Source organism: Acipenser ruthenus, chromosome 20, assembly GCF_902713425.1.
Source record: "Acipenser ruthenus chromosome 20, fAciRut3.2 maternal haplotype, whole genome shotgun sequence".
Lineage (NCBI taxonomy): Eukaryota > Metazoa > Chordata > Actinopteri > Acipenseriformes > Acipenseridae > Acipenser > Acipenser ruthenus.
The window spans coordinates 4,506,963-4,534,347 of NC_081208.1; the positions used below are offsets into that span (position 1 = coordinate 4,506,963).

At 38.4% G+C, this 27,385-nt stretch overlaps 2 protein-coding genes across 4 annotated transcripts; one reads left to right on the forward strand and one right to left on the reverse strand.

Moving 5' to 3' along the window:
- The first annotated feature begins 1,291 nt into the window (after positions 1–1,291).
- LOC117425381 (pleckstrin homology domain-containing family N member 1-like) lies at positions 1,292–15,586 on the forward strand. Of its 2 annotated transcripts, XM_058993234.1 has the most exons (17): positions 1,292–1,453; positions 2,822–2,912; positions 3,409–3,570; positions 4,707–4,787; positions 5,634–5,706; positions 7,385–7,524; positions 8,030–8,176; positions 8,812–8,892; positions 9,114–9,189; positions 9,297–9,442; positions 10,208–10,408; positions 10,731–10,979; positions 11,587–11,751; positions 12,202–12,429; positions 12,908–12,956; positions 13,756–13,818; positions 14,403–15,586. In XM_058993234.1, exons 1-17 carry the CDS (start codon positions 1,374–1,376, stop codon positions 14,504–14,506), a joined length of 2,136 nt encoding a protein of 711 aa, XP_058849217.1. In that variant the 5' UTR covers positions 1,292–1,373; the 3' UTR covers positions 14,507–15,586. The 2 variants fall into 2 exon arrangements, with proteins under 2 accessions (XP_058849217.1, XP_058849218.1); XM_058993235.1 differs by lacking the exon at positions 13,756–13,818 and having other exon boundaries at positions 1,293–1,453.
- A 1,917-nt stretch (positions 15,587–17,503) lies between these two features.
- LOC117425359 (uncharacterized) lies at positions 17,504–25,996 on the reverse strand. 2 transcript variants are annotated; one of them, XM_058993237.1, is made up of 4 exons: positions 25,904–25,996; positions 20,842–24,806; positions 19,389–19,505; positions 17,504–19,046 (listed from the first exon to the last, which is right to left on the reverse strand). In XM_058993237.1, the coding sequence occupies exons 2-4, from the start codon at positions 24,773–24,775 to the stop codon at positions 18,970–18,972; spliced, it is 4,128 nt and encodes a 1,375-aa protein (XP_058849220.1). In that variant the 5' UTR covers positions 24,776–24,806; positions 25,904–25,996; the 3' UTR covers positions 17,504–18,969. The 2 variants fall into 2 exon arrangements, 1 of the variants encoding a protein (XP_058849220.1); XR_009307852.1 differs by having other exon boundaries at positions 19,037–19,046; positions 19,389–19,741.
- Between the last annotated feature and the right edge of the window lie 1,389 nt (positions 25,997–27,385).

The window sequence follows — 27,385 nt, forward strand, 5'->3', positions numbered from 1 at the left end:
CTTTTCTCTTACTATTTTAAATGAATTGCATGTGTGGCCTATTAAAGTAATTATACTAATTTGCCTATTTTGACAATTTTCCAAGATTTTCAGTTACAGTGATTTAATGTCATATGCACAACAAATCAAAAAACTACAGAAGCAATGGGGTGTTCTAATAGATTTGCACACAACTATAGATTTTTGTTTAAACATATATTACTGATACTCCATGTCATGCTGTGATGTGGAGTTAGCTGTGGACCACCTAGTGAGTTAGCCAACACATAGGCTTTCTGTTTCTTCTTGTTCTTTCAGGCTAGACTGAACTGGTTTGAAAAATACACCCCTCTTCCCTGCTCCCACATGTAGATAGAGAAACCAAAACTGACCTAGATTTTATCCACAGTCCGATTACTTCATTTCCAATTTTTCAGACCGGTGGGGCAGGCTGCATGCTAGCAGCACAGCCACAGAGCCCACGTGTGAAGGAGTGGGACTGACTGCCACAAGTCCACGTTTAACCACTCATTAGGAGCAGGAGATTAGGCTCCTTGATGGCTGCTGTTTCTCTGGCAGGTGGACATGCTGACTCATTTTGTTTTTGTGGGAAACGTTGGACAAGAATGCATTGCGTTTCAAGTGTGTCCACCTCCACGCCATTGACATTCATAGCATTTGTTTTGTTCATTCTTTCTGTAAAGGGCGGCAGTTCAGTTTGTTTCACTGTGTCTTTTTCAAAGCGATTCCAAAATGTGCATGCCTTGTTTACATTCCCCAGTGCCAGCTATTGCTGCAGGAGTAGGACGGCTTCTTGCCTTTAGGCTTGAAACCTGTTTGTTGTCACTACACCACTACTGCTAGTAAGCTAAGATGTATTAGTCAACATTAAAGAGATGGGGATGTAAATAAAAAATATTGCATCACTGTTAAAGCTGAAACAAAAAGGATTTAATGAATCAGAAAAGTGTGAATAGGGCCCATTATGACATATATGTATAACATCTCCATATAAGGTAAATAATAATAATAATACATTATATATATATAGAGAGAGAGCGAGAGCGAGAGATAAATATAGGCAACATGTACATCTCATCTCAGCTAGTGAAATATTTCAACCTAAATAAATAAATACATTTATCCTGGTAAATAACAGCTTTAACTATCCCTCAGATGTAGTTAATTACCACACCATCTTGGGTTCACTCTAGAAGTGTGAACTTTGGTCTACCCTGCCCCTCCTCTCCCTCAGTACACACCCCTTGCTGTCTGTATGCAGAGGCATGTCTAGTGACACATTAAACATACATACAGCTCAGCAGCACCTTCGGCTCAGTATCTCTCTCGCACTGCTTCTGAAAGCAACTCTTGGATTACAAAGGAAACTCACAATGGGGAGCAGCATGTCATGCTTTTCCCATCCAAACCACAGGTTCAAATATTCAAGTAAGGGCTTCATACGAAAGAAAAGGTATGTATAATTATTTGTTATTTTTGTTAATGAATGAATGGATTCATTTATGGATATATGATTTACTTACAATAAACTGATAATAGTTGGTATTTTTGGGTTAAATAATTTTGTGGGGTTTTAAATGGAAACAAAAATCTTATAGTCATTTCTGGGGAGCAATGTAGGTTTGAAAATTGATCATAAAAACATTGGTTAATTTATTCCTAATATGGTGAGTTAATTATTGGTAATTACTGCTTCTTTTTCTAAACATTGCTAATAAGTCAGTGGTAGTTATTTAAACACACGCATATATATATATATATATATATATATATATATATATATATATATATATACACACACACATACACACACACAAATATTAATACCCTTTTACGTGTTTTAATTGTTAATTTTAAATCAAACCCAACTGAACTTTCAACTTAAAAATAAAAGATAGCAGTCCGATCTGAATTAAAATGCTAGTGGTTTTGAATAACATATGTGATTTAATTCAGATAATGTAATTTAAATTCAAACTCTTTTTTGTAGTCAATGGGCCCAATTAACTTTAACTTGCGCTTCATTAGAAATGAAAGTTAAAGTTATGTAAACATGGTCCACCATTTCAGAAGCACTACATCATTTTTTCTAATATTAATTATTACTGGAGTAACATATCAGCTGTATATTTAACACATGCAGGTGACATATGTTCTTGTTTTAATCGTGTTTAGGCAGGTCTGGGTACTGTAGATAGACAAAGGGCAGCAAAGTGATTGATTCAAATGGCTTGGATTTGATTAAGGAAGAACACCATCAGTTGGCTTTGAAATGCAAAAGAAGTTAATGAGGATTTCCTGAAAACTAACAAAAGTACAGGCAATAAAAATAAAAAAAGAAACTGGTTCAATGCAACAGAATAAACAAAATCGTCTGACTTAAAAGGATACGTCTGGGCAAATTACCAGTAGACTAGATATTGGAATGCAAACGTTTAATTTACACAAAATGTTTGCTGCAGTATAGAAAAATAGAAAAGTGTGGTAAATAGTAGTAAAGCAAGTTAAATTATTGATAAAGTACAGTAAAGCACGGCAACGACAAAATACCATACTTCAATACTACAAGTGCCATTTTACCACTTTTAAATAACACATTTCTGTCTGTTGTCTGTACCTACAGTGGTACTAACAGACCTTTTCTCCAAACATTTGTTTACCTAAAATATGTTTTGTTTTTAGCATTAGGGAAGAATGGACTTCTTGCTGAAGGTTTTAGTTATGGATGTGTTTGCTGAAAACACGTTAAAGGAAAGTGGGCAGTTTTTGTTGAAAGCATGCTGAGAAAATGTTGTTCAATATTTATTCTTCCTCTTAACAGTAATGGACTGTTTCGTAAGAAATATCCCCAAGAAGGACAAGTGAAGTCCAACAGCATTGTCAACATACTGTGCTATATTTCACCTAAAAAGGTAAGGCCCGTGTATAACTCGCCCCCCCCCCCCCCCCCCCCTTTGAGACAACAATTTCAGGAAAAAGCCTATAGGTCACACCGGTGTATAAGTCACTCCCCCCTAAAAATACCTAGAAAATAGACTTATACGAAGGTTTTTACAGTATTTATTAATAAGTGTGTACAGTAAAATTGTTTTAGTTAATATGAAGTTGTAATGCATTTTTTTCTCTTTACAATTATGACATTAAATGTGTTGTATTATTTATTCTTTAAAAACAAGTAAAACAATTCCTTACATTTCTGATAACAGTTTTCACAAGACGCTATGGGGGTCTATTATTATTATTATTATTATTATTTATTTCTTAGCAGACGCCCTTATCCAGGGCGACTTACAATCGCAAGCAAATACAAATACATTCAAGTGTTACAATATAAGTCATACAATAAGAACAAGAAATACAATAATTCTAGGTACTCGTATCTAATTGAAATGTCTACACCTTTTCCAGGATATGTCTACTAAAGACCTGCAAAAAATAGAAAGCATTAACTGGGACCAGAAGCTTGCGTATGATCCGAACAACGGGTGGAAAAAGAGCAGCACGAGTGTGAAGAATTTGGGGAAAATGATCTTCAGCTCCCCAGTCAGGTTCCGATTTCTGCACTGTCAGGTAGGCCAGGCTGTGCAAAGCAGGTCAGACATGCATGTGTCTGGTTATGAAACAAGCATTACCCAGGCAAAACCCACTCTCTTTAACATCAGACCTGGAGCCAATTACAATTGCAATAAGAGCAGAATTGTGTGCGGAAATTGCAATTACAAAGCTATTTTGTTAATTTACTATTATGCTGCAGTTATAATACTAAAAATATAAATATTATAACTGCAGTTATAATACTAATTATACTAAAAACTACACATTTACATGTTTACTCTATTTATTCTAAATAACCCAGCAATAATCACAGATACAAATACAGAAACATACTCTATAACTTTTTATTTTTTCCAAACAAATGGGGTCACCAAAAGTGGCTGATCGGACGACAAATAAATGCATACCTGGTATTATTACAATTACTTGTATAATTACAACTACATCTTAATTGCAGGCCTGCTGAACATATTTTTGTATAACACACAGTGCCACCCAGTGTTCAAATGCTATAATCACGGTTTCTTGGAATTGGATCTGCGCTCTGAACACAGTGTCACTTTGATGGTTGTTGATTCAATTGCAACGACAATCTTAATTGGCACTGTACATGTAATTGTCGTTGTAAACTTGTTCAATTGAAATAAAATAATACTGCACAGGTATTTCAATAAATAAAAATTACAATACAAATATAAAACACAGCAGGATGTTATTGCCTCTACAAATAAAACATGTATGAAATTGCAACTGCCAAACAAATGTTCTTGCAATGAAACATCACTCAGAGCTGGGTACTTTTTATTGTGTCATAACATGCAGGTGAACTTTCTGTGCCAGCTGATTGCACAATCCTGCACTGATCCATAATGAAATCCTCTTTATGATAAAAGCCAGCGCAACTCACAATCATCCATTAGGATCATAATGAGACCGGGACAAGCAATTTGTCATGCTGGGTGGGTGTAAATATATATATATATATATAATCAAACACATCGTGGGACAGTGAAAGCTAGGTATTGCTTTCAACCTGTTCACACAGACCCTGTTTTAATATTTTGAAGAGAGCATTCCATACCAGTCTGAACTTGTTTATTTGTGTCTGTGAGTGTTTTAACTAACTGGTCTCTTTTCTGTTCTTGTTCCAGGACATACATGACTGCTATTTGGACTTATTCCAGACACACCTTCATTTTCTATCAAACAACTTCACTGGCTTAACCTATCAGGTAAGAAGGTTCACAGGTGACTTGAGTAGTTTTAACATCTGTACCCTCTTGGATATGCAATTAATCTTCATAATGCATCAAGTTGTCCCTTAAACAGGTACAGTTTAGATAGTGGCAATGCCAGTCCTTCATTCCTGGCCATTATCGTTACCTCCCCGGAGCCAGTTTATACTTGATGATATACAAAGATAGATATGGCTCTTGTGAGCCAGGGCATTCTTTATGCATGTTTGCTGCTGAGATGCCACCTTAGATTCCGATGTCATCAGATTTCGGAACCTGCATAGGGTTGGAATGCTCAGAAAATTCCAAATAATCTATTGTAAACTGGTACAAGAGATATTGGAGACAGAACTCAACCAGTGCCACCCAAGCATGGTGGGCAGTACTGGGCTGTTGGAGGTGCCATCTTTTGAACAAGACTTAAAGACTAAACAACAAAACCCATTTTACAGAAGAGTTTATTTGTTAACCTGAGGTTCCCTGACTAAATGTCAACACAGGTCAACAATTCTAGCATGGCTGAATTTTTCCTTGCCCTGCTCTGACATGCCTGGGGATCTTTAAATATATATTAAATAGATAAATGCACCAAAGGCTAGTACGAATGAACTGCAGTGACACTTGTACAGTCATAGTACTTTGCTTGTTTTCAGTCATTTCTGTCTGGGCCAGATACAGCCTACAGCTGAAAAGGGTGTTACACACAATGAAGTCACTGCCCCACCTAGCTGGGATCCTCATAAACTGCATTACACTCATTTGTTTATTTTTTCACTCACTAAACCTAGTTGTAAAACTGTGTTTTTTTCCCCATAATTATGTTTTGTTTTGTGTTTTGCGCAGGGAACGTTGCCCCTGAAGGAGATCAACGTGTGCAGAAGTGAGAGAGATGATGAACACGCCTTTCAAATAGCAGGTTAGTAACTATCCATAATGGCTTGAAGGTATTGAAAGACTGTTTATAATCCAGCAACGGTCTGCTCTAGAAGCATTTTATCAATATCAAGCATTATTTAATAAAACAATCCAGTTATATACTGGAACACAGCCCCAATGTAACATCCAGCAGGCTTCAGAATGATGTGCATGTTTTTGTGATCAGGTTTTTAAGTAGGTATTTAGCAGTGCTGGAATACTCTAAAACAGGAGTACTGTATGTTAAAACGGCGTTGCACTTATCCACTCCCTGTGGGGCACCCCATGACAAATTCCTAATTTACTGCATCCTGAACCATTTGAGCAGCAATAGCTATAGGGATTTGTACTGCTTTCCGGTTAAGCCTATGCTAAATCACCTGCATTATGAGGAAGCCTTGTGGGACACTATTAGGAAAGCTGGGAGACACTGTCCTTGGAGTATCTATATGCAGTCACTACAGGAAGTGGCTAATAAAGCCCATTCCTTGCACGCTCAGCAGGATGTATTTCTTTGTTTTAAAGGGGCTGTACCAAAATCATTTTTAAATACCAGGTAAATGTTACTGCTGACGTTATAAGGCCCACATTGTGTGCAGAATCTATTTTCAGTAGAATTTTTTTTATTCCATTTTAGTTTAGCAAAACATTAAGTGCTTACAACATCAATGACTGTCATTTCAAATCAGAATCATTAAACAGTGGGACTGAAGACTGATTTATTGAGCTTTGTCATAAAAATAAAAACAACAGATCATTTATTGTTGCGCTAGTTAAGTGGTGGCAACAGATGTCATCAGAGTTCATTTACATGGTGCTGTCTGGTTATGACAGATGTCGTCAGAGTTCATTTACATGGTGCTGTCTGGTTATGACAGATGTTTATGTTATTATTGCCTCTTCGTTGAAGCTCAATTATGTCTGCTTTATTTCTCAAGACATCTTTTGAAGTTTCATTTTTCCAGCCTTAAATACAAAAGCAGTAATATTAAGTAACTTAGTATAGTAACTGGTAATATGACCTTATATCATCTTGTGATGGTGCTGTGTATATGCAGCATGTGGGAAAGTACTGCATGGCCTTGTTTTCAAACACAGGCTCCCTTGTTACCCGACAGGTGTTTTTGCCAGCTGAACTGTCAGGTCAAAAGGCTATCATGCTGCTCCACCAAGTCATCATTAACTCCAGGCCATGGCAAATTCCTTAGCAATAGGAATGCTTATAACCCTATTCATTCGTTATCTCTGAGCCCTTTAGGTGAATCATGGCGACATAAAAATCTTTACTTACTCTGAGACAAGAGCCTCTGTTTATGTTCTGCAAATAAATGCAGCTGCATTACAGCCCAATGGAATGCTGCTTGATACCTTTGCAATGAGCAAACAAGGGCAGGCACTTAAATAAGAAGCCCTGCTGAGAAACCTAAAAAAAAAAAAAAAAGAAAGGAAAAAAAAACTTTGCGTCAGCCAGAAAAAAAATCATGTCTCAATCCTAAAATTGTAGGTGATGCCAATTGTTTGTCCATAGCTGTATCTCTGTTAACCCTGCGTGCTCCGCTTCGTAGCTGTATCTCTGCTAACCCTGCGTGCTCCGCTTCGTAGCTGTATCTCTGCTAACCCTGCGTGCTCCGCTTCGTAGCTGTATCTCTGCTAACCCTGTCTGTTCTGATGTGTTTTAGGCTCGTGCTTAAACCCCATTGTAGTCTACTGCCCCAGCGAAGAAGAGCTCCAGACATGGCTCACACATCTTAAGAAGCAGGTTGAGCTGAATGGAGGGAGTTTTACTCCAGCAGAAACAAAAACCTACGCAAGGCTTAAGGTATATATATATATTTTTTCTGACATCTGATAATAACTTTGAGACTATGCATTCATTGCATGCCAAATGCGTGGGGGGAAAAAAGACTGTGATTTATTAAAATGGAATGATGTACATGCATATGGGGAATTTGTACCAGGGAGAGCCAGGTCCTGTGAACAGTGCAGTCAGACTAAAGAATCCTAACAGTTTAACTAGAAATGTAGTAACCTCCTAACCCTAAAGCGTGTGCTCCGTGCAGTGCAATATCCCTTTTCAAAGATGTATTCATTTCAAATGATGGGTATATCGTTTAGTTTTTAGTAAAGAAATTCATACTGCTCTAGCTATTGAGATTTCTCTATACCTGAGTGCAGCACTGACTTTAAAACACTCAATCATAACAGAAGTACTAAAAAATAAACTTAGCAACTTTGAGACAAATGTTTCATTTTAGTCAATGTGTAATGGTTATTATTTGTAATTTAAAAGTACTGAATGCAAGTCTTTTGTGCATTTTCCTTAGAATGTGAAAGAGCATGGTAAAGAGAAAGAGGAACTGAGGAAGTCTGTGGAAAATGAGATGATCTACGAATGGGAAGGATCGCAAAGAGAATCTTTAGGCCAAACCACCTTTGTGACAAAGACCAAGATGCAGCATTTACCATGCCAGGTAAGCAGCGATGTTCCAGCTTCTATAATAAGCATGCCAATGTGATATAACAAATATGTGCAAGTGAAAAAAAAAAACATTTCGTAAGGGTAGAAAGACATTTGGAATTCTTGTGTGTGGAATACAATGCCACGTCTGTCATTACACTGCCACATAACAAACACAGGTTTACAGAAATGGAATTTCTCAGTATTGAGCAAGTGAGATCTAAAATACCTGCCCTAGCTTGACAAGAAGTGCAGAGACTAGTTTAGGGTCCCACCTTGTGTGCATATTATTATTTATTTCTTAGCAGACGCCCTTATCCAGGGCGACTTACAATTGTTACAAGATATCACATTATTATTACATATAATTACCCATTTATACAGTTGGGTTTTTACTGGAGCAATCTAGGTAAAGTACCTTGCTCAAGGGTACAGCAGCAGTGTCCCCCACCTGGGATTGAACCCACGATCTTCCGGTCAAGAGTCCAGAGCCCTAACCGCTGCTCCACACTGCATACCCACGCCTGGTTTTTCAACTTCCCATCCATTTTATGAAGAGTTAGCTTCAGCGCTAGTAAAAGCAGCCAGCAGGTTTTATTGGGAGTGTCTGTTGAACAATGCTGCATTTTCAAATGTTGTCTCTTATAGGATCAGTATGATCGACTCCTGGTCCTGTACCCTGCAACTCTCATTATCCTGTCTGACGAAGACGGTGGACTTTTCTACAAGGTAATTTAAGGCTTTAAGTTTTCAGGACACCAGTGGGATAAATAGTTAAAGGGCGTTAGTATTTGGATATGTCACAATTTAGATTAGACGGTGACTGTAGAAAAATTATTACCCCAGTCCATTCCATTAGTCATATAGCACTGAATAGCAATACAGTACATGCATAAGAAAAAAACTAAAAAAACAAACACATATGATAACATTCTATTGTTTTATTACAGGGTAAACTTCCTCTCAACGCGATAACAGTATCAACACGCAACAATGACGACAAGCCTAACACATTCATGATTGAAGGTAAGCGAGAACTTTGTGTGCGTGTGTGGCTTGTTTTGTGTATACTGATAGCGACTCACTGATGGGAAATCTGAGATGTTAAAACAGTTCTGCCTGTCTCCCTTTAGGCAAACTTATTAATCCTATAATAGTAACATGCTTGGATCAGTGCGATTACCAGGACTGGCTACGACATCTCCGTGCTTTAGAGGTTGCAGTGGAAGGGCCTTCAGCAAATGTTTATGACGTCATCTACACACCCACTGAAAAAGAGGTGAGGACCGAAAGTACAGCTACAGCCAATGTTTTGCCTCACTCTATAGAAGAACTAACTCATTTTGCTTCATAAAGTCGAATGAAACCTGCTGAAGAATGTTGCATTAACATACTGAATTACGTACCGCTTTGTAGTTTTCCATATACTTTACAAAAAAACTGACAAATTGGAAATCTGCGTTTCTTTGATTACACAGCGTTAAATAAAATATCTAAATTATGTTCATGTAGCTTATTTTTTAATTATGTCTCAATCCTACAATGATGCAAAACCTTTGGCCACAGCTGCAGAGTGCATTTGTTGCGGTTTTAGGAGTTTGTTTTTTTTGGGTGAAAGGTGATTATCCAACAGCAGGACAGTCCATACACACCCTAGAACAACACTGAAGATTATTACAAGTCAAGCCTAGTGCAGCAAGCAACAAATCTCAACTTGCCTGTCATTCATTTGTAAATGCATTTCAACATTAACTCCTTTTTAATATTTGCTCTACATGCTTCTCATTGTTCTAACTGATGATCAAATTATGCTTGCATTCTTCTGATACAAAAGGCTAACTAGAAACCGACCTAAGAAAACCACTAAAGCTATTTTAATGAGCTTCATTTCACAGAAACCAGGGCGAGAGGTCAGGCAACAATGCCAGGTCCCAGGGGTAGAGGGTCATTTGACCAGAATCTGGTATTGTTATTATATTTTATTGAGTATGAACTACTTAGAAAACTACATATTAAAAAAATGTCAACGTTTCCTCCGTTTTAGCCTCCTCGAGACAGCAGAGCTTCAGTTCAGTCCGAGTGGGGGAGTACTGGCCAAGTTCAGACTCAGAATAGTCATAGCTGGTCTCAGCAGCAGCAGCCACCGCCACACAGAGACTCTGGAAGAGGCAGGAGCTCCTTCGATTTCCCCATTGAAGACCATGAGGACCAGCTTCTGTCACCCGAATATGCAAAACCTTTCTGCGTAAGTCTGTCCGCTCTCAAAAAGCTTATCAGCAGATAAGTCTATATGCCAGGTTATCTGACAAGCAGCTGCCATAGGGTACAAAGTACGCATTTAGATTGTGCCAGAACCACAACAAACAGGTCAACTTTTATGATCTGCATTTTTGAAGTTTCAAAAATAAAATAGGCGACACAGGTCAGTGACAGTTATACCATTACCTTTGTGTAGTTTTCTTTTTTTCACCCCAAAGTACAAAGAGCATTTTTGTTCAGTGTAGTATCTATATTCCCACATTTTGACATTACAGCTGTGTTTATCCAGTTTGTTTTATGATTCATAGTACATTTCAAGTCGGCCCGCCTCCACCGACATGCAGCAAACACACGGATTAAATGGAAGAAGCAGCACCCGGTCATCAAATGTAAAATCTATCATGGAGATCCACCCGCCCCCTGCTAGGTACTCTGTTCCAGACAGAGACTCCTATGCCTCCATTGAAGACCCCCTGTCTCCTGTCTATAACGTGCCATACAGCTCTCTGCAACTGGAGCATCCTGCAGATGATGTGAGCAAGCTACCACTTATAAAGGTAGGAACGTCTCTCTGAGTTTGTCTGCCAGCCTTCATATAACAACATTACAAGAACCAGCTTTTTAAATATTATTATTATTATTATTATTATTATTATTATTATTATTATTATTATTATTATTATTTAGTCATTTAGCAGATGCTTTTATCCAAAGCGACTGCAGAGTCATTTACAATAGGACCTCGGTTTCACGTCTCATCCGAAGGACAGAGCACAAGGAGGTTAAATGACTTGCTCAGGGTCACACACAGTGAGTCAGTGGCTGAGCTGGGACTGAACTGGGCACCTCCTGGTAACAAGCCCCATTTCTTTAACCACTGGACCACCATAACTTGAAAAATACCAGTATTCTTCTAGTTATCTGTAACTTTTTTTTTTTAGAGTTATTAGTTTTTCACACTCTAAAAGGGGAGCCACTGAACCAACCCAGTAAAAAACAAACCCATAAGCTAAGAAACAACAGTGCTGAGTCTTGTGAACGTGAACCTCACATGGTTCTCACACTCCTGCTGGACAACGAGGGAGGTTATGAGGAGCATCATGTAACTGTTACAGTATACAGTAGGTACAGTGAACTGACTGCCGTGCTGTTTCAATTTTTCAGTCTAATAGCTGGAGCACACCTCAGTCGTCCATCCAAAACCATCAGTCTTCTGTCCTACAAAGATATTCTGATATGTGTGCACCAAGAAAGCCACTGACCCCTCTATATGACGATCCGTATACACCAAACGAATGGCTTGACAAAGACACCAGCCTGGAACCCGAAGTAAGTTTGTCACTGGTGTTTTTAATACTCAACATTAATTCTGTAACCTTCAAATGCCTGTGCTTAAATATGAATTATGGCTCCAACTATATTGGCTTTAAAGACATGCCAAATAAAAAAAAAGACTGTGGCAAAGATATTGACAATTGTATTAACACCCATGCATGTTATAATTTTCATATGTTTTGTAGGTTTTATTCTTCAAAGTCATAATTTAAATACATTCACAGTCAGAATGCACTTCCAGCAAAAAACAAACATTAATTATTGGAGATGTACATTTGATTAAGTTGTTTTAATAAATATTTCCTGTTATTTAAATATTAACTGTTATACATGTTTAAAATAGAATTCTTAACCAGAAGATTCTTAACCATAAGCAAGATTTAAATCATAGAAAGCATTTAACCCTAAGTTTAATAATGAACTAAATGTAATTGCATTTTACAGTGTTCAGACAACCACAAGCATCCAGCACTCTCCACACTGGACAGCAATTACGCATTACCTAGGTCCTTCAAACTGTCCACCCCTCCCTTAGGAAAGAGGAAAAGGAGCCCACCCTTAATAAAACAAGAAGCACAAACTGAACCGTTATCAAGACAGGACTGCACCAGAGACAACTCGACAGTGAAGCTCCTGCCCGCACCTCCAGCACTGCATGGCCGTAACACAGAAGTACGTTTGCCTGCTGTTGTAAATTTCAACAATCGATGAAGATACACAATAAATACATTTTAAACAATTAAAAACACAATCTGATAACACTATAACTACAGACAATGAAAAAGTATAACAGGTTCCAATTTTTTTCCCCCTTCCATCGGATTGTAGAAGATTTAATTTGTTCATGATATTATTCTACTAGAATATTGAAAAAAAATGGAAATGGCAATTGACAAAAAAAAACAAAAAAACTATAATGCATGTATTTTGTTTTCTGTAAGTGTCCAGAATCCATTGACCAGAATATAGATCTCTAGATGGAATGTGCCTGAGGGTTTGTTGACACCTGAGTTCTACCACATTTGGATAACAATAAAAACAGTCTGGAGTTTTGTGAAGTTTACATCAGTATCTGTAAGGACAAAAGAACTATTGACCAGAAAGGCTACGGTGAATTATTCTAAATAAACAATTTATCTTTTCTTTGCAGAAAAGCTACTCATTGGAAAACACTGAGATTTCTACGAGTCGTTTAAAAGGTATGCTTTTGGTTTTTCCCTTAAAAGTGAACAGCATGCGATTCGATTAGCGTGAGAACGGTCTCCGCCACTCATCCTGATTGTACCAGGAAACGGATGCATCATTAAGACAAGTTCCAGAAAGGCACGAGATTATCTAAAACAATGTACAATGTTTAAAGATAATCATGTCTGAACAAGTTATACTTGATCTGAAATGAATATCTCATCCATAACTAGTGTTACCATATGACTCCGTGTTCACTGGGACAGTTCAGGCTTTTCAACACATCGCAATGCATTCTGCTACGTTTTACCTGTCTCAGGTACCTTCCACTTGTTTCTTTTCTTTAAGAGAAGCAGGACTATACTTACCAGAATGCACTGGGGTGTGAGTTAGCCCAAACTGTCCCAGTGAACATGGAGTCATATGTTAACTCTATCTGTAACGATAAAGCACTCTTAGCATGAGACATTTAGCAATAATAAAATAAACTAGAAGGGTCTGGTTGAGCAGAAAGGGCAAGTGCATGTCTGAAATGAATAGAACAGTTTTAACAATATAAAACCACCAAGGAATGGCCCACAACAATAACTTGCTTGTTCCCAGCTGCAACTAAGTTTCTCTCTAGTTTTATACCATCAAAATGGGTTTGTTCCTTTCAGAAAACATTCCTATAGCCATTCCCCTCACTGTTAAATAGAGCCTGAGTCTACCGCAGCAATATATCTTACAGGAAATATATTTTTAAACTTGTTTAAGATTTGTAAAGACATAAAGCAATACGAAATCTTCCAAAAATATGTTGACTTTTTTTAGATGACTCTTCTGGGCACAATGTGATTATACATCTTATTGAAAGCTACAGAGAAAGCCAGGCGGGTACGTCAAAACTGTGTGCCAACTACTGAAAAAAAACCAATAACAATCATTGTGAAATGGCTCTTAATCATTGCTACCTGACTATTTGGGGTTTATGATTTGGTTATTAACAAATTCTTACAATGTTGTCAACATTATGAAAAACGGTCTTGTTTTGGAAGTTGTCTTTTGCAGTGGGAAGCTATCAAGGTACATGCCCTTGTGCATGGCAGGGCAGGGTGTGTGCAATGCAAGATTGTACTTGTTATAAAATACGTTTAAAAGAAACACAAAAGCTTAAATAAAGCTAAAGAAATACAAATAATAATTAAAATAATATGCAATACAATAATCTTTAACTTTACTGTACATGGGCTTCATAATGTGTTCTTTTTTATGACTGCTATATTTAATCAGATTGGATTACAGCATTTTTAATAGGCTATGTATTAACAGTATGCTGCTATGGTATATGATACTAGAAATATTATGGTCAGAACCTGGAGACTTTAATGAATAGATCTTGTCAGTCAATTGTATGACACTTAACTAATGTACTAAATGTCCTGACTGAATCTTAAATACACAATTATCAATCATTACAGCGCACACTAACCTGGATCCCACGGAGGAGCATGATGATCTAGATTATGACAACATTTGGGACTGTGACTCTCAGGAGAAAATGATTCATCCACCCCACCATTGATCTGTGCATGGGAGACGTCAGCACAAAGTCAACACCAAAGAGACGATCACAATACCGTGTATCAAGCCTAAGTATAAACTGCACCACGGGCGCGTACGCTCGTAAATTAAAAAGAAAAACACACACAAAAAAACACAAAACAAGTAAAATACTTTAATGAGTAACCGCTTAACCCATTTCCTGAAGTTGTCTGTCCGAGAGCAATGTAATTATGAATCAACAGACCTTCCAGCAGCTGCTGTACAGCACCACACCCTTTTTATGGTATGAATTAGTTATCGTTGTGCTAAAGGATCCAGCTGATTACAGTTCAGGGGAGTCAGTGGAGGTGTGGGGAAAAGACGTTTCCAGAGGTACAGGAGTAAAAGCAACGGTCTCATAAGGCCCTTGTCAGTGCATGGCGCTCAGCAGGAGTACGCTGAAAACACACTGAGATGCATGGGGTCAGAGAATGAGTCGCATTTGATACCCAGGTTTATATGGAGTACAAACACCTCTGTGGGATGAAGTCACCCAGACTTGGTGATACAGTAGCAATGAGGTTTTCTATTTATTGTCAGCTGTGTTATTAAGAATGTGAAGCCTTTTTTATTTCATTGTTCAAGTTATCATAGAACCAGCCTTTGTTCCTTGGATTCCCTTTGTGTTACCTTTAAAACTGTATTATAGTCTTACATTGTTTTAATATTTGTTTTTATGTGCCAGTATGAACACAGTACTTGCTGAAGTAAAAGTTTAAAAAGGTTATCTGTAAGGGCTACACCACTTTTTTCGTTTTCTCTTTGCATTCTAAAGAATTGTAATTTTAAAAGAACTGTATTGCCTTTTTCATTTCTGTTTTATTTGCATTTCATTTGAGGCTTTGCTAGAGTATTCAGGGTCTCTGGCACAATATGAGAGAAGTGCAGTCCTTGTAATGCATATATAAGCACAGTGAATAATTTGCATATTTATTTATTTATTTGTATTTAATACTCAAATGTTGTACGCTTGCACTTTATTTTTTCACTTTGTAACTATATTTGTTGTAATGTTTGAAAATGTGTTTTTGAATTGAAAATAAACCCCTAAAAAGAAAAACTTAATGCTGCAGTAATGTTTAGAAAAATCTTAATAACAAGAATGTCATGCAACAGATATTTTTTAAAACAATGCATTTGCAGTCGTGACTTTTGATGGCATTTTCACTGAAGCACTTCCTTTTAAAATGTTTTTCTTGTTAAACACATGACACATGTGCAATGCTGGTCTGTTTGAGGAGGTGTTGCTTTGGCAGTAACAAGCCCAGACAAGCCCTCTGATGTCTCAAAATCAGATCATGTACTTTACAAAAGAAAACTCTGCATGAAACATTCCCCGCTGCAAATTCAAATCTGCACAAATATTAACTAACGCAATTTGTCCTTGCAAGGTGCGCTGTCCCTTACATTAACCCACAGACTCATAAATGTGTTTATCATATAAACCCATATTGAAAGCCAGCTCTACAGAACAGTAAATCAAGTGTTTTAAGAATTAAAAGTAACTTTGAAACAATAAAAAAAAAATACAAAACAAAACAAAAAACATTTTAGTTTTGCTTACACTACATTTGAAAGCAAGCTAACCACACGGGGGTCTCGTGAAAACAAGCTGGCTGAGTCTAGTTCACAATACGTGTGTATGCCTAATAAAAATAATACGTGCTACAAAGAAATAGAAAGGAATTATCCACATTCTCTAATTAGTATTTTTTGTTCAAATTCGCTTAGAGATAATAAACTTACTTTTCGAAATAAATATTTTCTGTTATCTTTGAGCAGTGATTAAATTATTCCAAGCTACGTCATTTTTCAACAATGCCTATTTTCAATCCTTTAACCTTACCACGGTAAAGAAGAGAACAGGAAAATAATGTTTGTGTGTTTGTGTGTTTGTTTGTTTGTTTGTTTTGTTCCGTTGAGCAATTTAACATTACATTTAACTGAAAACGGCAAACGGAAACCTTAAGCATGAATTTCAAGTTATATTGCTGGTACATTTTCAATTTCCTTAAATGAAGGAAAGGAAACAAACCTCATTCACAGTTTACACGTTATTTCAGCTCCAAGGACATTTTCAATGTGCAGTGTGAAAATAGGACGCCGTTGCTGCACGTGCGTTTGAATTACTTTGATTAAAGGTTAAATGTAATCCTGCAGTACCCACCTGGGGCAACCCATAGTAGCGCAATTAATTTGGGTTTTTTGATTAAGTACTGTTTGTTATACAGCACAAGAGTCATATATGAATTGTTGGACACAAGATACACTTGTTTAAATTTATTAAAAAGAAAAAAAAATAGAATTAAAATGACGATAATTTCCATATTCAGTTAACCGCCTTTATTCTTGGCTTAGTGTTTTATCCACGCCTGGTAATTGACAGACTGGGAAGAAGACTGTAAGGCAAAGTCAAAGACACACTGTTATACTTTCACAGCACCTGTTTGACTTTTTCACAGAGCATGACAGGGCACAAGTGCTGGTGCATATGCCTGCAAAGAGGCAGGGGGGCAGGGGTTGGTCTCAGAGGAAGCCTGGGTCCCATCTCATTGAAAGGGCTAGTTGTGTTGTCAAGGCAGGTGGTTCTTCAGTTCTGCGGGGCCTTTTCTTCTCTTATAGGCTATGCAAGTTAAGATCCCTAGTTGTTAAAATATTAGGATAATATAAAGAAGCACTATAAGCTATAAGCCCATGCACTCAGTCTTTTGTATTGGTTTTTATAATGGAGGTTTGTTCAATGGATCTAAACTACTGTAGAGTTGCAGATCTCATTACTGCCACGGAGATCATTTTGAATTTGAGATACAAGGTTATGAAAATCAAACATCCAGCAGTGCTTCTGAGTCTCTTCAGTGATTAAAAAGAAATCTCATCAAATAGAATACCTTTGCATCCTGAGCATTATGTAACTGCCCCTTAACAGTGAATTATGGAAATCACTGTAAAATTAGCAATAGCATCTACACAAAAGGAATGGTTTTCAGAGTCACTTTATTATTGTACAGGAAAAACAGCACATAAGTGTATACGCTGGATAATGTCGGAGCGCTTTTAATCATTTGAATGCCTGAGGTTTGTTCTCAGTCTGGACAACATGATCATACTTGGACAACTTTGGGATTTCAGCTGGCTCTGTTCATCATTGTTTATATTTTTTTGGTGCTCAGAAACAGGAAATCTGTATAATTACAACTTTTATCTTGACAGCCAGTGATGGCCAGAAACTCATTCACTTCCTAGCAAATACCTGTAGAGTGAGCAATGAGGCTTCTGCTGCCATCTAATGAGAGCCCAGGGATTTGCACTTGACCTGTACAATGGGTTCTGTTCTGTTACATGATTGTTTGAAAGCAGTAATCATGTACGCAATGAAAACACATGCAAATCTATACAGCTGTGCACAAAAGGCAATGAAGGGTGAAGAAGCCCTGTGTGCAAACCAATATACTAAGCTATGACGCAGAAATAGTTAGATGCGAAAACAAGACACCCTTATTTTCTGTCTGGTAGCGCAATGCACACTGTTCTGAAGCCTGTAACACAGTCATTACATTTAGAAAACATGATGCACACGCAGTCACAGTTAAGGGGATATTGTAAGATACTGTAAATTGTATATATATATATTGATTTATTTTTTACAAAAGAAGCATGACATTTTCAGATGTGATTCACACTAAATAGACTCAATGGTCAATGTAGACAAATAGTTTACTCCAAAATACTTACATCCTGAACCACGTTTTCAAACACCTACGGAATCCCTGTCAACAGCCCATGCTGATGTTCCTACAATCGTGCTAACCCACCTGGTGCCTTCCATAGCAAGCCAGTTACATGCAGTGCCACTGCTGCATTCTGAAGAGTGTGCTTTATGACATGTATCATATTTATAATGTGCATCAGAATCTCTATTAGAGCCCCACGTTTTTCTAATAATGCGATTGGTATTTTATTGAAAGTTCAACAAACTTCTGTTGACCTGGCTGGACCACTTTAGCCCCTTTCCGTTATTTCAATCCCTGTTATGCTTTTTTCTTTAGTTATAGCTAACTAAGGATTTAAAATAGAATACTCTATAAATGCAGATTTAAACCCATCTCCCAGCACCATTATTTCAATAAATATGTATGTATTGTATTACACAAAATACCCTCAGAAAAATTCTCTCTTCTTTCTGAACTCTGTTCTTATTATCTTAATATAATCATAGCACCATACAAAAATATACATTTGGCTCGTTTAAAAATCTGGACACATCTTGTATTACAAATGTCTGCTTTTACAAAAATATTTTATCTATTCATATATTTTTTAACTCTATACACTCAAACAAGAATATAAACTTAACATGCTTCGTTATGAAAAAAAAAAAAAAAAAAAAGCAACCAATCACAGAATATCTTACAAGGTAATAACAGCTTTTTATATTTTCGGGGGTTACTTCGATTTTTTCTCCTTCCCATATCTTCTGAGGTATTGAATTGCAGAGATCACACTAACATTTGCCAGCAAAGCTGAAAAAAAAAAAAAAAATTGAATAAAAAAAGACAAAGCTTTTCTATACATGCAATAGCACTTTTTTGAAACTTACACTTTGGGACCTATCTCACCCATCATTTAAACTGAAGAAAACCTAATCAATCTTGAATTGTGCATGCAAGTCTCTTGCAGTGAAGAAATCCGCAAAAAATACATGCAGAGTACAACATTGGTAACAAGATTAAAAAAAAAAAAAAAAAAACACATACTGCATATCTTTCAAGATTTGATGAAACATGGGGAAGAACTAAAGTACCAGAGATGTAGAACATTACACTAATAATAAAAAAAATAATAAAATGTGTAATCTTACATACCAGTTTTCCACAAGTCTGGAGAATGTGGATTAGCAGATTTGATTACCCAGGATGCAAAGGCTATGCAAACTAAACACATGTCCGACTGATCAAGCGTCATAAGGACATTTTCTTTTCCTGAAAACAAACAAACAAACAAACAAACAAACAAACAAAAAAGTACTGGTAATTGAAAAAGACTGTTTTCAAGTAGCAATACTTATTTAGAAGAGTTCATTGTTTTAGGCTCCAAGGTAACTTGTATTGTTAGGTGTTCATAACAGTGTGCTCAGTGAGTCTCTAGTATTCTGTGACTAGCCGCCCCAGAGCAGGATTAGATCCTCCGGTTCTGAACAGATCGTCAGTAGCAAATCCTGTTAAAAAGTAACAGTTTAAATTGTTAAACTTTTTGGGAGTAATTTTAAATAGTTATTATTATTATTATTATTTATTTCTTAGCAGACGCCCTTATCCAGGGCGACTTACAATTGTTACAAGATATCACATTATTTTTACATACAGTTACCCATTTATACAGTTGGGTTTTTACTGGAGCAATCTAGGTAAAGTACCTTGCGCAAGGGTACAGCAGCAGTGTCCCCCACTGGGGGTTGAACCCACGGCCCTCCGGTCAAGAGTCCAGAGCCCTAACCACTACTCCACACTGTTATTATTCTGACCACTGGCTGTTTTTTTTTTTTTTTTTAAGTTACTGGAACGCTGCAGACTAGCGTACCAGTAGAACAGAGAGCAAAAATATCTAAACTTAAACAGCCCTAAAGCACATGCCTGTCAAAGAATAGAGTGGGAAAATGCTAAACTGTTCTTTCCAGGTTCCAATAGAAAACTGGCTTCTTGGATGAGCTGTGACTTTCCAGTAAGAGGGTGGCATGGGTTCAGAATGCTACGTGCTCTTAGTCAGAAAGCAGATGCCTGCCAAGAACACCACCAGCTAGTAATTCGTGGAAACCTGTTCTGTGTGCAAGTGAATGTGTGTGCGTGTGTGTGTGTGTGAAGGTGTTTCACTAACAGGGATATAATATTCTAAAAGCTAGGTACTTACAGGAACCTGGAAATATATACTCTACAGTATATTCAAAACCAATAATAACATTATATACTACTGCTAAGTCTGTAGTAATTTTATAGTGACATATTCCATGGTTGAATGTTTATAGTTATGGATGAATTTCTGTAGGTTATGGAGATTTAGGGGTATACGAGTACCCCTAACTTAAATATAAACCACTGACTAAGCACAAAATGTATTGCAGTAGTTTGCTAAATGCATTTAAATCAATAAGCTCTCCAAAATATTAAAAAATGAATTGTAAATATATGATGCAGGTATACAAGTAAAGGGATGAATTTTTGCATCTACATTAATGACAATGATAGGCACCTCACCAAACTGTACTAACTGAGATGAGACCTTCGATGAAAACGGAATCAAAACTAACAAATAAATGCTTACTTGGTACTGCTACTGCCACTCTAGCCTCAGCTGACCTTCTTGTTTGTTCTTCAATATATCTCAGTATGTCGTATTCAAGGAATTGTATTTGCAGTGCAGAGCGATCCTGGTTTTGATTCTTCCCAGCCCTGGATGGATGCAACTTGTTTTTGGGCTGTTCCTCTGTTTTATCCCTCTGCACCATGCACATGATGCCTTCAAGGGCCTTTTTGATCCCTGTAGTGAAATGTCTTCTCCTCAGTGATGTGGTAAACATCCCAAATAAATCTCCCTCTCTTTCTTTGTTACTGAAGAAGTAATCATATGCCTCCGGGACAGATACAGAAGTGGCTTCATGATCACTCCGGTCAACGCGCATCACTACATGTATAGGGCCAGAGTCTTCCTCACTTTCATCTTCATGAAGATCCTCTCCGTCCTCTTCAGGGAAAAAGTACTCATACCCCTCAGGGACTGTCAGAGCCTTGTCGAAAGACCTTGAGCGTGGGAAAATAGGTGCAGGCGTATTCCCCTCACTCCGCGCCTCACCTCCTGCCTCAAACTCAGAGAAAAAGTAATCGTACATCTCAGGTACAGATAGATTGCACAGCTCCTGTTCCTTAACTGACATGGCTGAGTGTTCTGTATAAGAAACAGGGCATGCACCATTTCCATGTCGACTGCCACCGAAAAGATACCCAAAGATTTCGGATAATGAAATCCTAAAGCTCTCTTTGTCAGGTAAATCTGAAGCGGAACAAATAAGTGGAGGAACTGCAATTGGGTTACTGCTGTCTTCAAGGCTTGGACGATTCACAACAGAGAGACAAGCATTTTCAGCTTCTTCTTTGCAGGACTGCAAGAGAAGATGTTCATTGACATTGAATTCATGTTGTTTACTTGCTTGGATTTCTAATGCTCTTAATGACCTCACGCTTATATTTTTGCAAATCCGACCAAAACATTTTTCATCCACATATTCTGAAGGAGCTGTAGTTGGGTGTGGGAGTCCAGTGCCAGCAAACTGTGCAACCCCTTTCAAATCGGTTTCTGTACCTCTGTGAGCTAGATTTACTTCTGATACACTTCTCCACAACTGAGCCTCGTCTTTTTCATTTGAAAACTCACTGGAACTGGAGGGTATGGGAATATCTTGTGGTTCTACAAACTGCATGAAGTCTAGAATGGCATCTTCTTTGGTTTCCTGTATGGGTAAAAACTCTTCTAAATCTGAAATAACTGAGATATCATTCCCACAAGATGTGTCATGTTTGCTGTCTTCCAGATGTGTGGAATACCCACAATCTGCCATGTCTGAAACGTCTGGCGTTGTGTTTTCATGCACAGGGCTCTCCCTGGCTTGCTTACTACTGTTCAGTTCCTTGATATATAAAATGTCGTTTATTGTCAGCTTTTCCATCAAATCCCAGAACCGTGAGAGTGCATGAACTTGGGGTGGCTTCGCTACATTTGAATGCTCAGTTGAATTTCTGTGCACTGCTCTATCTTGAATGGCAGCACATGACATTGAACCTGGATTACTGGCAGGATCGTCTGCTGCACTCTCGCCAGCATTCTGCTCCTGAACATAGGAATCGCTGGAATCTGCAGAATGTAAAGTATCTTTGAAAGAGATGTGATTTTGCTGGACTTCCTGCAGATGCAAAGAGGCCCCATCTGCTGCCTTGCTAAACCTGGTTCCATTAGCTGGTTGTGGATGTGTTGGATCACTGAGTGCTGGGGCATTTGTAATCTGCATGGGGCGCTCACCCTTAAAAACTGTTCCATCGATTACATGGCCTTTCCTGTTACCTTCTTGCACAGGCACAAAGTCACTCGTAACTGAAGCCCTGAATGTAATATATGAGCTATCGCTTCTGAGTTTATCAAAGGGAGTTTCATGGGTCATATCATTTATATTCACGCCGGCTGTGACTGCATGATCCATTGAATTTTGCTGACATGTGTTGTGCTGTGCAGAGGTATTTGAAATGGGAGCCCCAAACCTGATATACGAGCTGTCATTCAGAACAGAACTGTGTGAGCTTTCTTCTGGTTGTGCATCTGGAGCTGTGGGATTACTGGACACTGCTTCACGTATGATATCACTCACATAGGCAGTGTTTACTAGGAGATTTTGTTCTGCAGTGACATCTGGCAAAACCTTTCTGGGTGTGCTGTCTTCAGCTCTGCTCTGGCTTTTGTCTAAAGCAGACTGAATGCTCTCTGTTGGAATCATTCCTGTAGGGCAACCTTCTCTTTGCAGCCCTTCATTACAGTCTTCACACTGGTTATTGTTAACAGGTGTGGTTAATCCAGACTCTTCTGTCCAAGTCTGTGAATCTTGAACAGTGTCATCTCCAGCAACATTTGCTCTGCCGGTAGGTTCATCTTTTGGGAGGTCTGTTTGTGGATTTGCAGAAGTCGGCATATTGTCACTATGGGAGTCACTACGGGTTAGCTCTATTCCTGCATGCCAATGTTGTTGTTGTTCTTCTTGCGTTTCATTTCTGTTTCCACACTGGTCACCATTAGTGATCCCTTTTGATCCGGACTGCTCTGTCCAGGTCTGTAAATCTTGATGGTTTTCATCTGTAAAGTCCCCAGAGGCCTTGGCTATCTGTTGATGATTTGTCAGGGCTCCTTGTGCATCCATGTTCTCTGTGATGTCATTATGAGCTAGTTCCATTCCGACATGCCAACATTCTTCTTCTGGTTCCAGAGTTTCATTAGAGTTCTCACACAGGGTGTTTCTATCAGGCCCCTTTGATACAGAAAGTTCTGTTTCAGCTGCATCCTTTAATGCATTGCCTATCGGTTCTTCTACTGGAAGGTTTGTTCGCGCATTTGAAGAAGTTTTAACATTCTCAGTGGAGTCACTGTGAATGAGTTCCATTCCTATAGGCCAGCATGCTTCTTCTTGTTTGAGCACTTCAGAATCATTACTGTTTGCACCTTGTTCACTGCTGGCTGGCACTGTTAATCCAGACAGACCTGTCCAGTTCTGTAAGTCTTGAATGGCTTCTCCTGTTGAAACATCCCCAGATACATGATCTTTTAGCTGATGTATAGTGCAGTCTTCTTCTGTATTCTCTGATATCTGAATGGAGGGGTTATGGGTTGGTTGCAATTCTTCAGACCAACAGTTTTCTTCCTGTAGAAATTCATTACTGTTTCCACTCTGGTCTTTGCTAGCTGGCCTTGTGGATGCGGATGACAGCTCTGTCCAGTTCTGCAAACCAGCCTCATCTCCTGCTGAAGCATTCTCTTGTGTGAGGTCTTCTTGTGCATTGGCCAAACACTCGAAGTTCTCAGTTGAGCCTTCATAAATTAGCTTCAAACTCATTGGCCAACATTCCTCTCTGTTAGGTGTCCCTGTTGATCCCGACTGCCCTAATTGTGATGTCTCTACATGTTCGCTATGGGAATCATCACCTTGCTTAGTATATTCCTCCTCACAGGCTGTGTCACATGGTTTATCATAGTAATTACTAGTCTGGGATGAGCGTGGCAGGTTCCTATAACCATGGACCAGAAAAGATTGGTCCTGCATTGCAGACTTCTCTGGACCCGCAAATTCCTTAAACTTTTCCAGGAACCGGTTGACAGTCTCCAGGTCCATTTCCTCCTCGCTGCCCGACAGGACATCTTCCCCTGTGTATGTTCCATACTGGGAAGTGCAGAAGGGCTGGTCGTGCTCAATGGGAGAGCCGGAGATGTCTGTAGGGCCGATTATGGAGAAGTCAGGCAGTGTGGTTTCCACTGAGCACGTGTGAAGCCTGATTGGCCTTGTTCTGCTGGGGGGCGTGGCCAGCTCAGCATCATCAGCATCAGTCAAACACGACTCTTCTAACCCGGCCAGGGAAGGCTGTGATAAACTGCATTCCTCGGATTCTGTTAGAAAGGCGTCCCAGTCTTTGTCAGATATGTGAACGCTGTAGTCAAAGTCATCCATTCTGTGGGAAAGCAGTTAGCCAGTTCCGCACCTACAAAATTCAATAAAATATCATTTTTATGTGCGCACCTGTGTAAAATACCTTTTAGTTAGTGTGTGACAAAGATTCTTGTCACTGTAATAACAAACAAGACATCATTTGTCTAAAAGGTTCTTGTCTGGAAAACCGACCTCTCTACAAAAGCATGTTGTTATTCCTGTCATTTGTTTGATAGAAACATGTAATGTTGAACCTCATCATCATTTTGGAGAAAAGATGCACATGCTGTAACATATCAAATGTTGTACAGTGTTCATACTAACTAAATAAGCTTTATAATCTTAAGTGGGGCAGTAATGAGAAAAGGGCAGGATGCAATAGACAAGGCAGGGGCTGGAGTGAGTGTGCGATAGCATTGCTGTGTGGTAATTGAAACTGGAACACTCCAAGGCAATGACGTTCTCAAACCAAGAAAGCATGATAAGTGCAGGACTCCTTTCAGCTGATCTTTCACTCTGCTTCTGTATTACTGTGTTGTCCCCTCTGATCCAGACAAGTGTTATTCCTTAAACACTGTATCTTTTTTTACATGCCTATACCAATAAAGGTTTTTAGCTTTTTGTTGTTTCACATTTGGTCATTCAATACATTTACAGAGCTTTTTACCATTGTTTACCATTTTATTATTATTCTGCTTTACAGTATCATATTTCTGATGTACCACAATGTACATAGTTTAGTTATGCTTTACTACAGTTTGCATATATTACGATATGGTACACCGCCATCAACTTTATAAGGGCGCATTTAAATACCTTAACATCACTAGACATGCCCTGGTTGAAAACAGAACCAAATAACTTCCAGCAATGCACACAGTGAACACACAATCTGAAACGCTAAATACATAGAAATGCTGTAAATAAGGATTAGTGAAATTACTCTGGATTTTAGGCTTGCTTTGATCACAACATCGTGGTAAAGAACATGGCAGTCAAATAGAAACTACTGATGAAAAATGTAAGCTGTGAAAGTCTGTAGGATCTTAGGTAAAAAATAAAGTATAAAAGGTAACATTTAACGTCAAGTCTCTTGTGCATTTGCTTAAAACGAGCATATATTTTAAAACAGTTTTTAGTGTCTCTTACCTGCCTGTTTCATGCACCCAGAGTGTACAGAAACCCATGCAGAGTGCTACAGCAACACCACAGCAATGCATGATGTGCCCTCCAAACAGTTTGCCCTTTAATGTGATAGTTACCCAGTCCCATTGACTTGTTATAAATAGACCAAAGCTCAAGTCACATGGAGTGACCACCCAGGCTATTACTGCGCCAAAGGAGATATACCATTTCAGTGCCTTAAATAGAGTCTAACATTGGGATTATACTGAGAGGTCTATTATAATGATCTAAACAGAAAAGGGTCTAAATATCACCGCTCTAGACTTAATAAAGCTGCTCTTTTATTAGTGATGGTAATGAGACGTTCAACGCACCACCCCTGGGGGAAAGCGCCAATGGGAAGATATGACAGAGCATAGGCTCTGCACATGGGTGCACGTGTGGGTGAAGGTTTGATGGCTGGCGGCCATCTTGGTTGCAGGCTGTCCCTTCACCAAGATGGCCACCAAATCTTCACCCACACACACACTCACGTGCACCCATGTGCACAGCCTATGCTCTGTCACAGAAGAATAAAGAGCTTAATGGTGACGGTATTCTGATACACCATCATTAGATCATTAAAAAAAAACAAGAGTCTCAAATTTATAGTGTTGATAACATGAACAGTATGATGGTGGAAGGGTCTTTAAAATTCAGTGGAGCATCCAAATGTCTGCCAAACACTGTATAGGACCGCTGTTTAAAGAAGCCAGTCTTTTTTATCCTCTGGTGAACTTGTTGCTACTTGCAATGCATAACAGTGAAATATACTAAATCAATGCATCACACATAAAAAGATAACTAGAACAAAATGTAACTATTTTTGATCACAAAAAAAATCCAGATCATGCAGGTCATGACAGAGTAATAGCCTATGACAGGAAATGAGTTACAGTAAATATCATTTTCCTGTAAAAAAAATACCTTTTACACCAAATATTGGATTTTGTTTGTCATCTACAGGTCTGGAAGTAATTGAGGAAACACAGGTGCCTAAAAAGGACCTCAAATTGCCCCACCCCCACACCCCACACCCTAGAATGGCTGAAAAACATCTTTACAATTTAAAAATTCAGAAAAATCAATTTAGCGAAAATAGCAACACATGCATGGGCAATACAAAAAAACAAATCCCAGGGAGTTTTGCTCCCCCAACCAGGTATTCGGGAGAGACAGGCTCTTCCTCAATACCAAAGCATTGGTCGTGTTACACAAAACTGTCAAACAGGTTTTCTTGACACTGCGAATCACTGACTGTGATTCATTCCGTACCTGACAGTTATTATGCAAGGCATGCAGAGGGTTGCATCGACAGCGTGTGAACGTGGATTACTGGGCGTTGCTCATGTGTCTAGGCTTGTAGAGAGGTTTAAGAGGTTCTGCAGCCTGTGTAGCAATGAAAATATCTTAAAGTTGATCAATTTACATACATTGTTTCTCATCGTCTTCCCTATTCCTTGATAC

What these genes read in the sequence shown, in the direction of transcription:
- LOC117425359 (XM_058993237.1), bottom strand. Translation starts at nt 24,775, where the DNA reads ATGGATGACTTTGACTACAGCGTTCACATATCTGACAAAGACTGGGAC. An exon ending in AGTGGCAGTAGCAGTACCAA is followed by an intron (nt 19,506 to 20,841) that starts GTAAGCATTTAT and finishes GTTTGTTTTCAG; the next exon opens with GAAAAGAAAATGTCCTTATG. An exon ending in TCCAGACTTGTGGAAAACTG is followed by an intron (nt 19,047 to 19,388) that starts GTATGTAAGATT and finishes TTTTTTTTTCAG; the next exon opens with CTTTGCTGGCAAATGTTAGT.
- LOC117425381 (XM_058993234.1), top strand. Translation starts at nt 1,374, where the DNA reads ATGGGGAGCAGCATGTCATGCTTTTCCCATCCAAACCACAGGTTCAAA. An exon ending in AATATGCAAAACCTTTCTGC is followed by an intron (nt 10,409 to 10,730) that starts GTAAGTCTGTCC and finishes TATGATTCATAG; the next exon opens with TACATTTCAAGTCGGCCCGC. An exon ending in TGCATGGCCGTAACACAGAA is followed by an intron (nt 12,430 to 12,907) that starts GTACGTTTGCCT and finishes TTTTCTTTGCAG; the next exon opens with AAAAGCTACTCATTGGAAAA.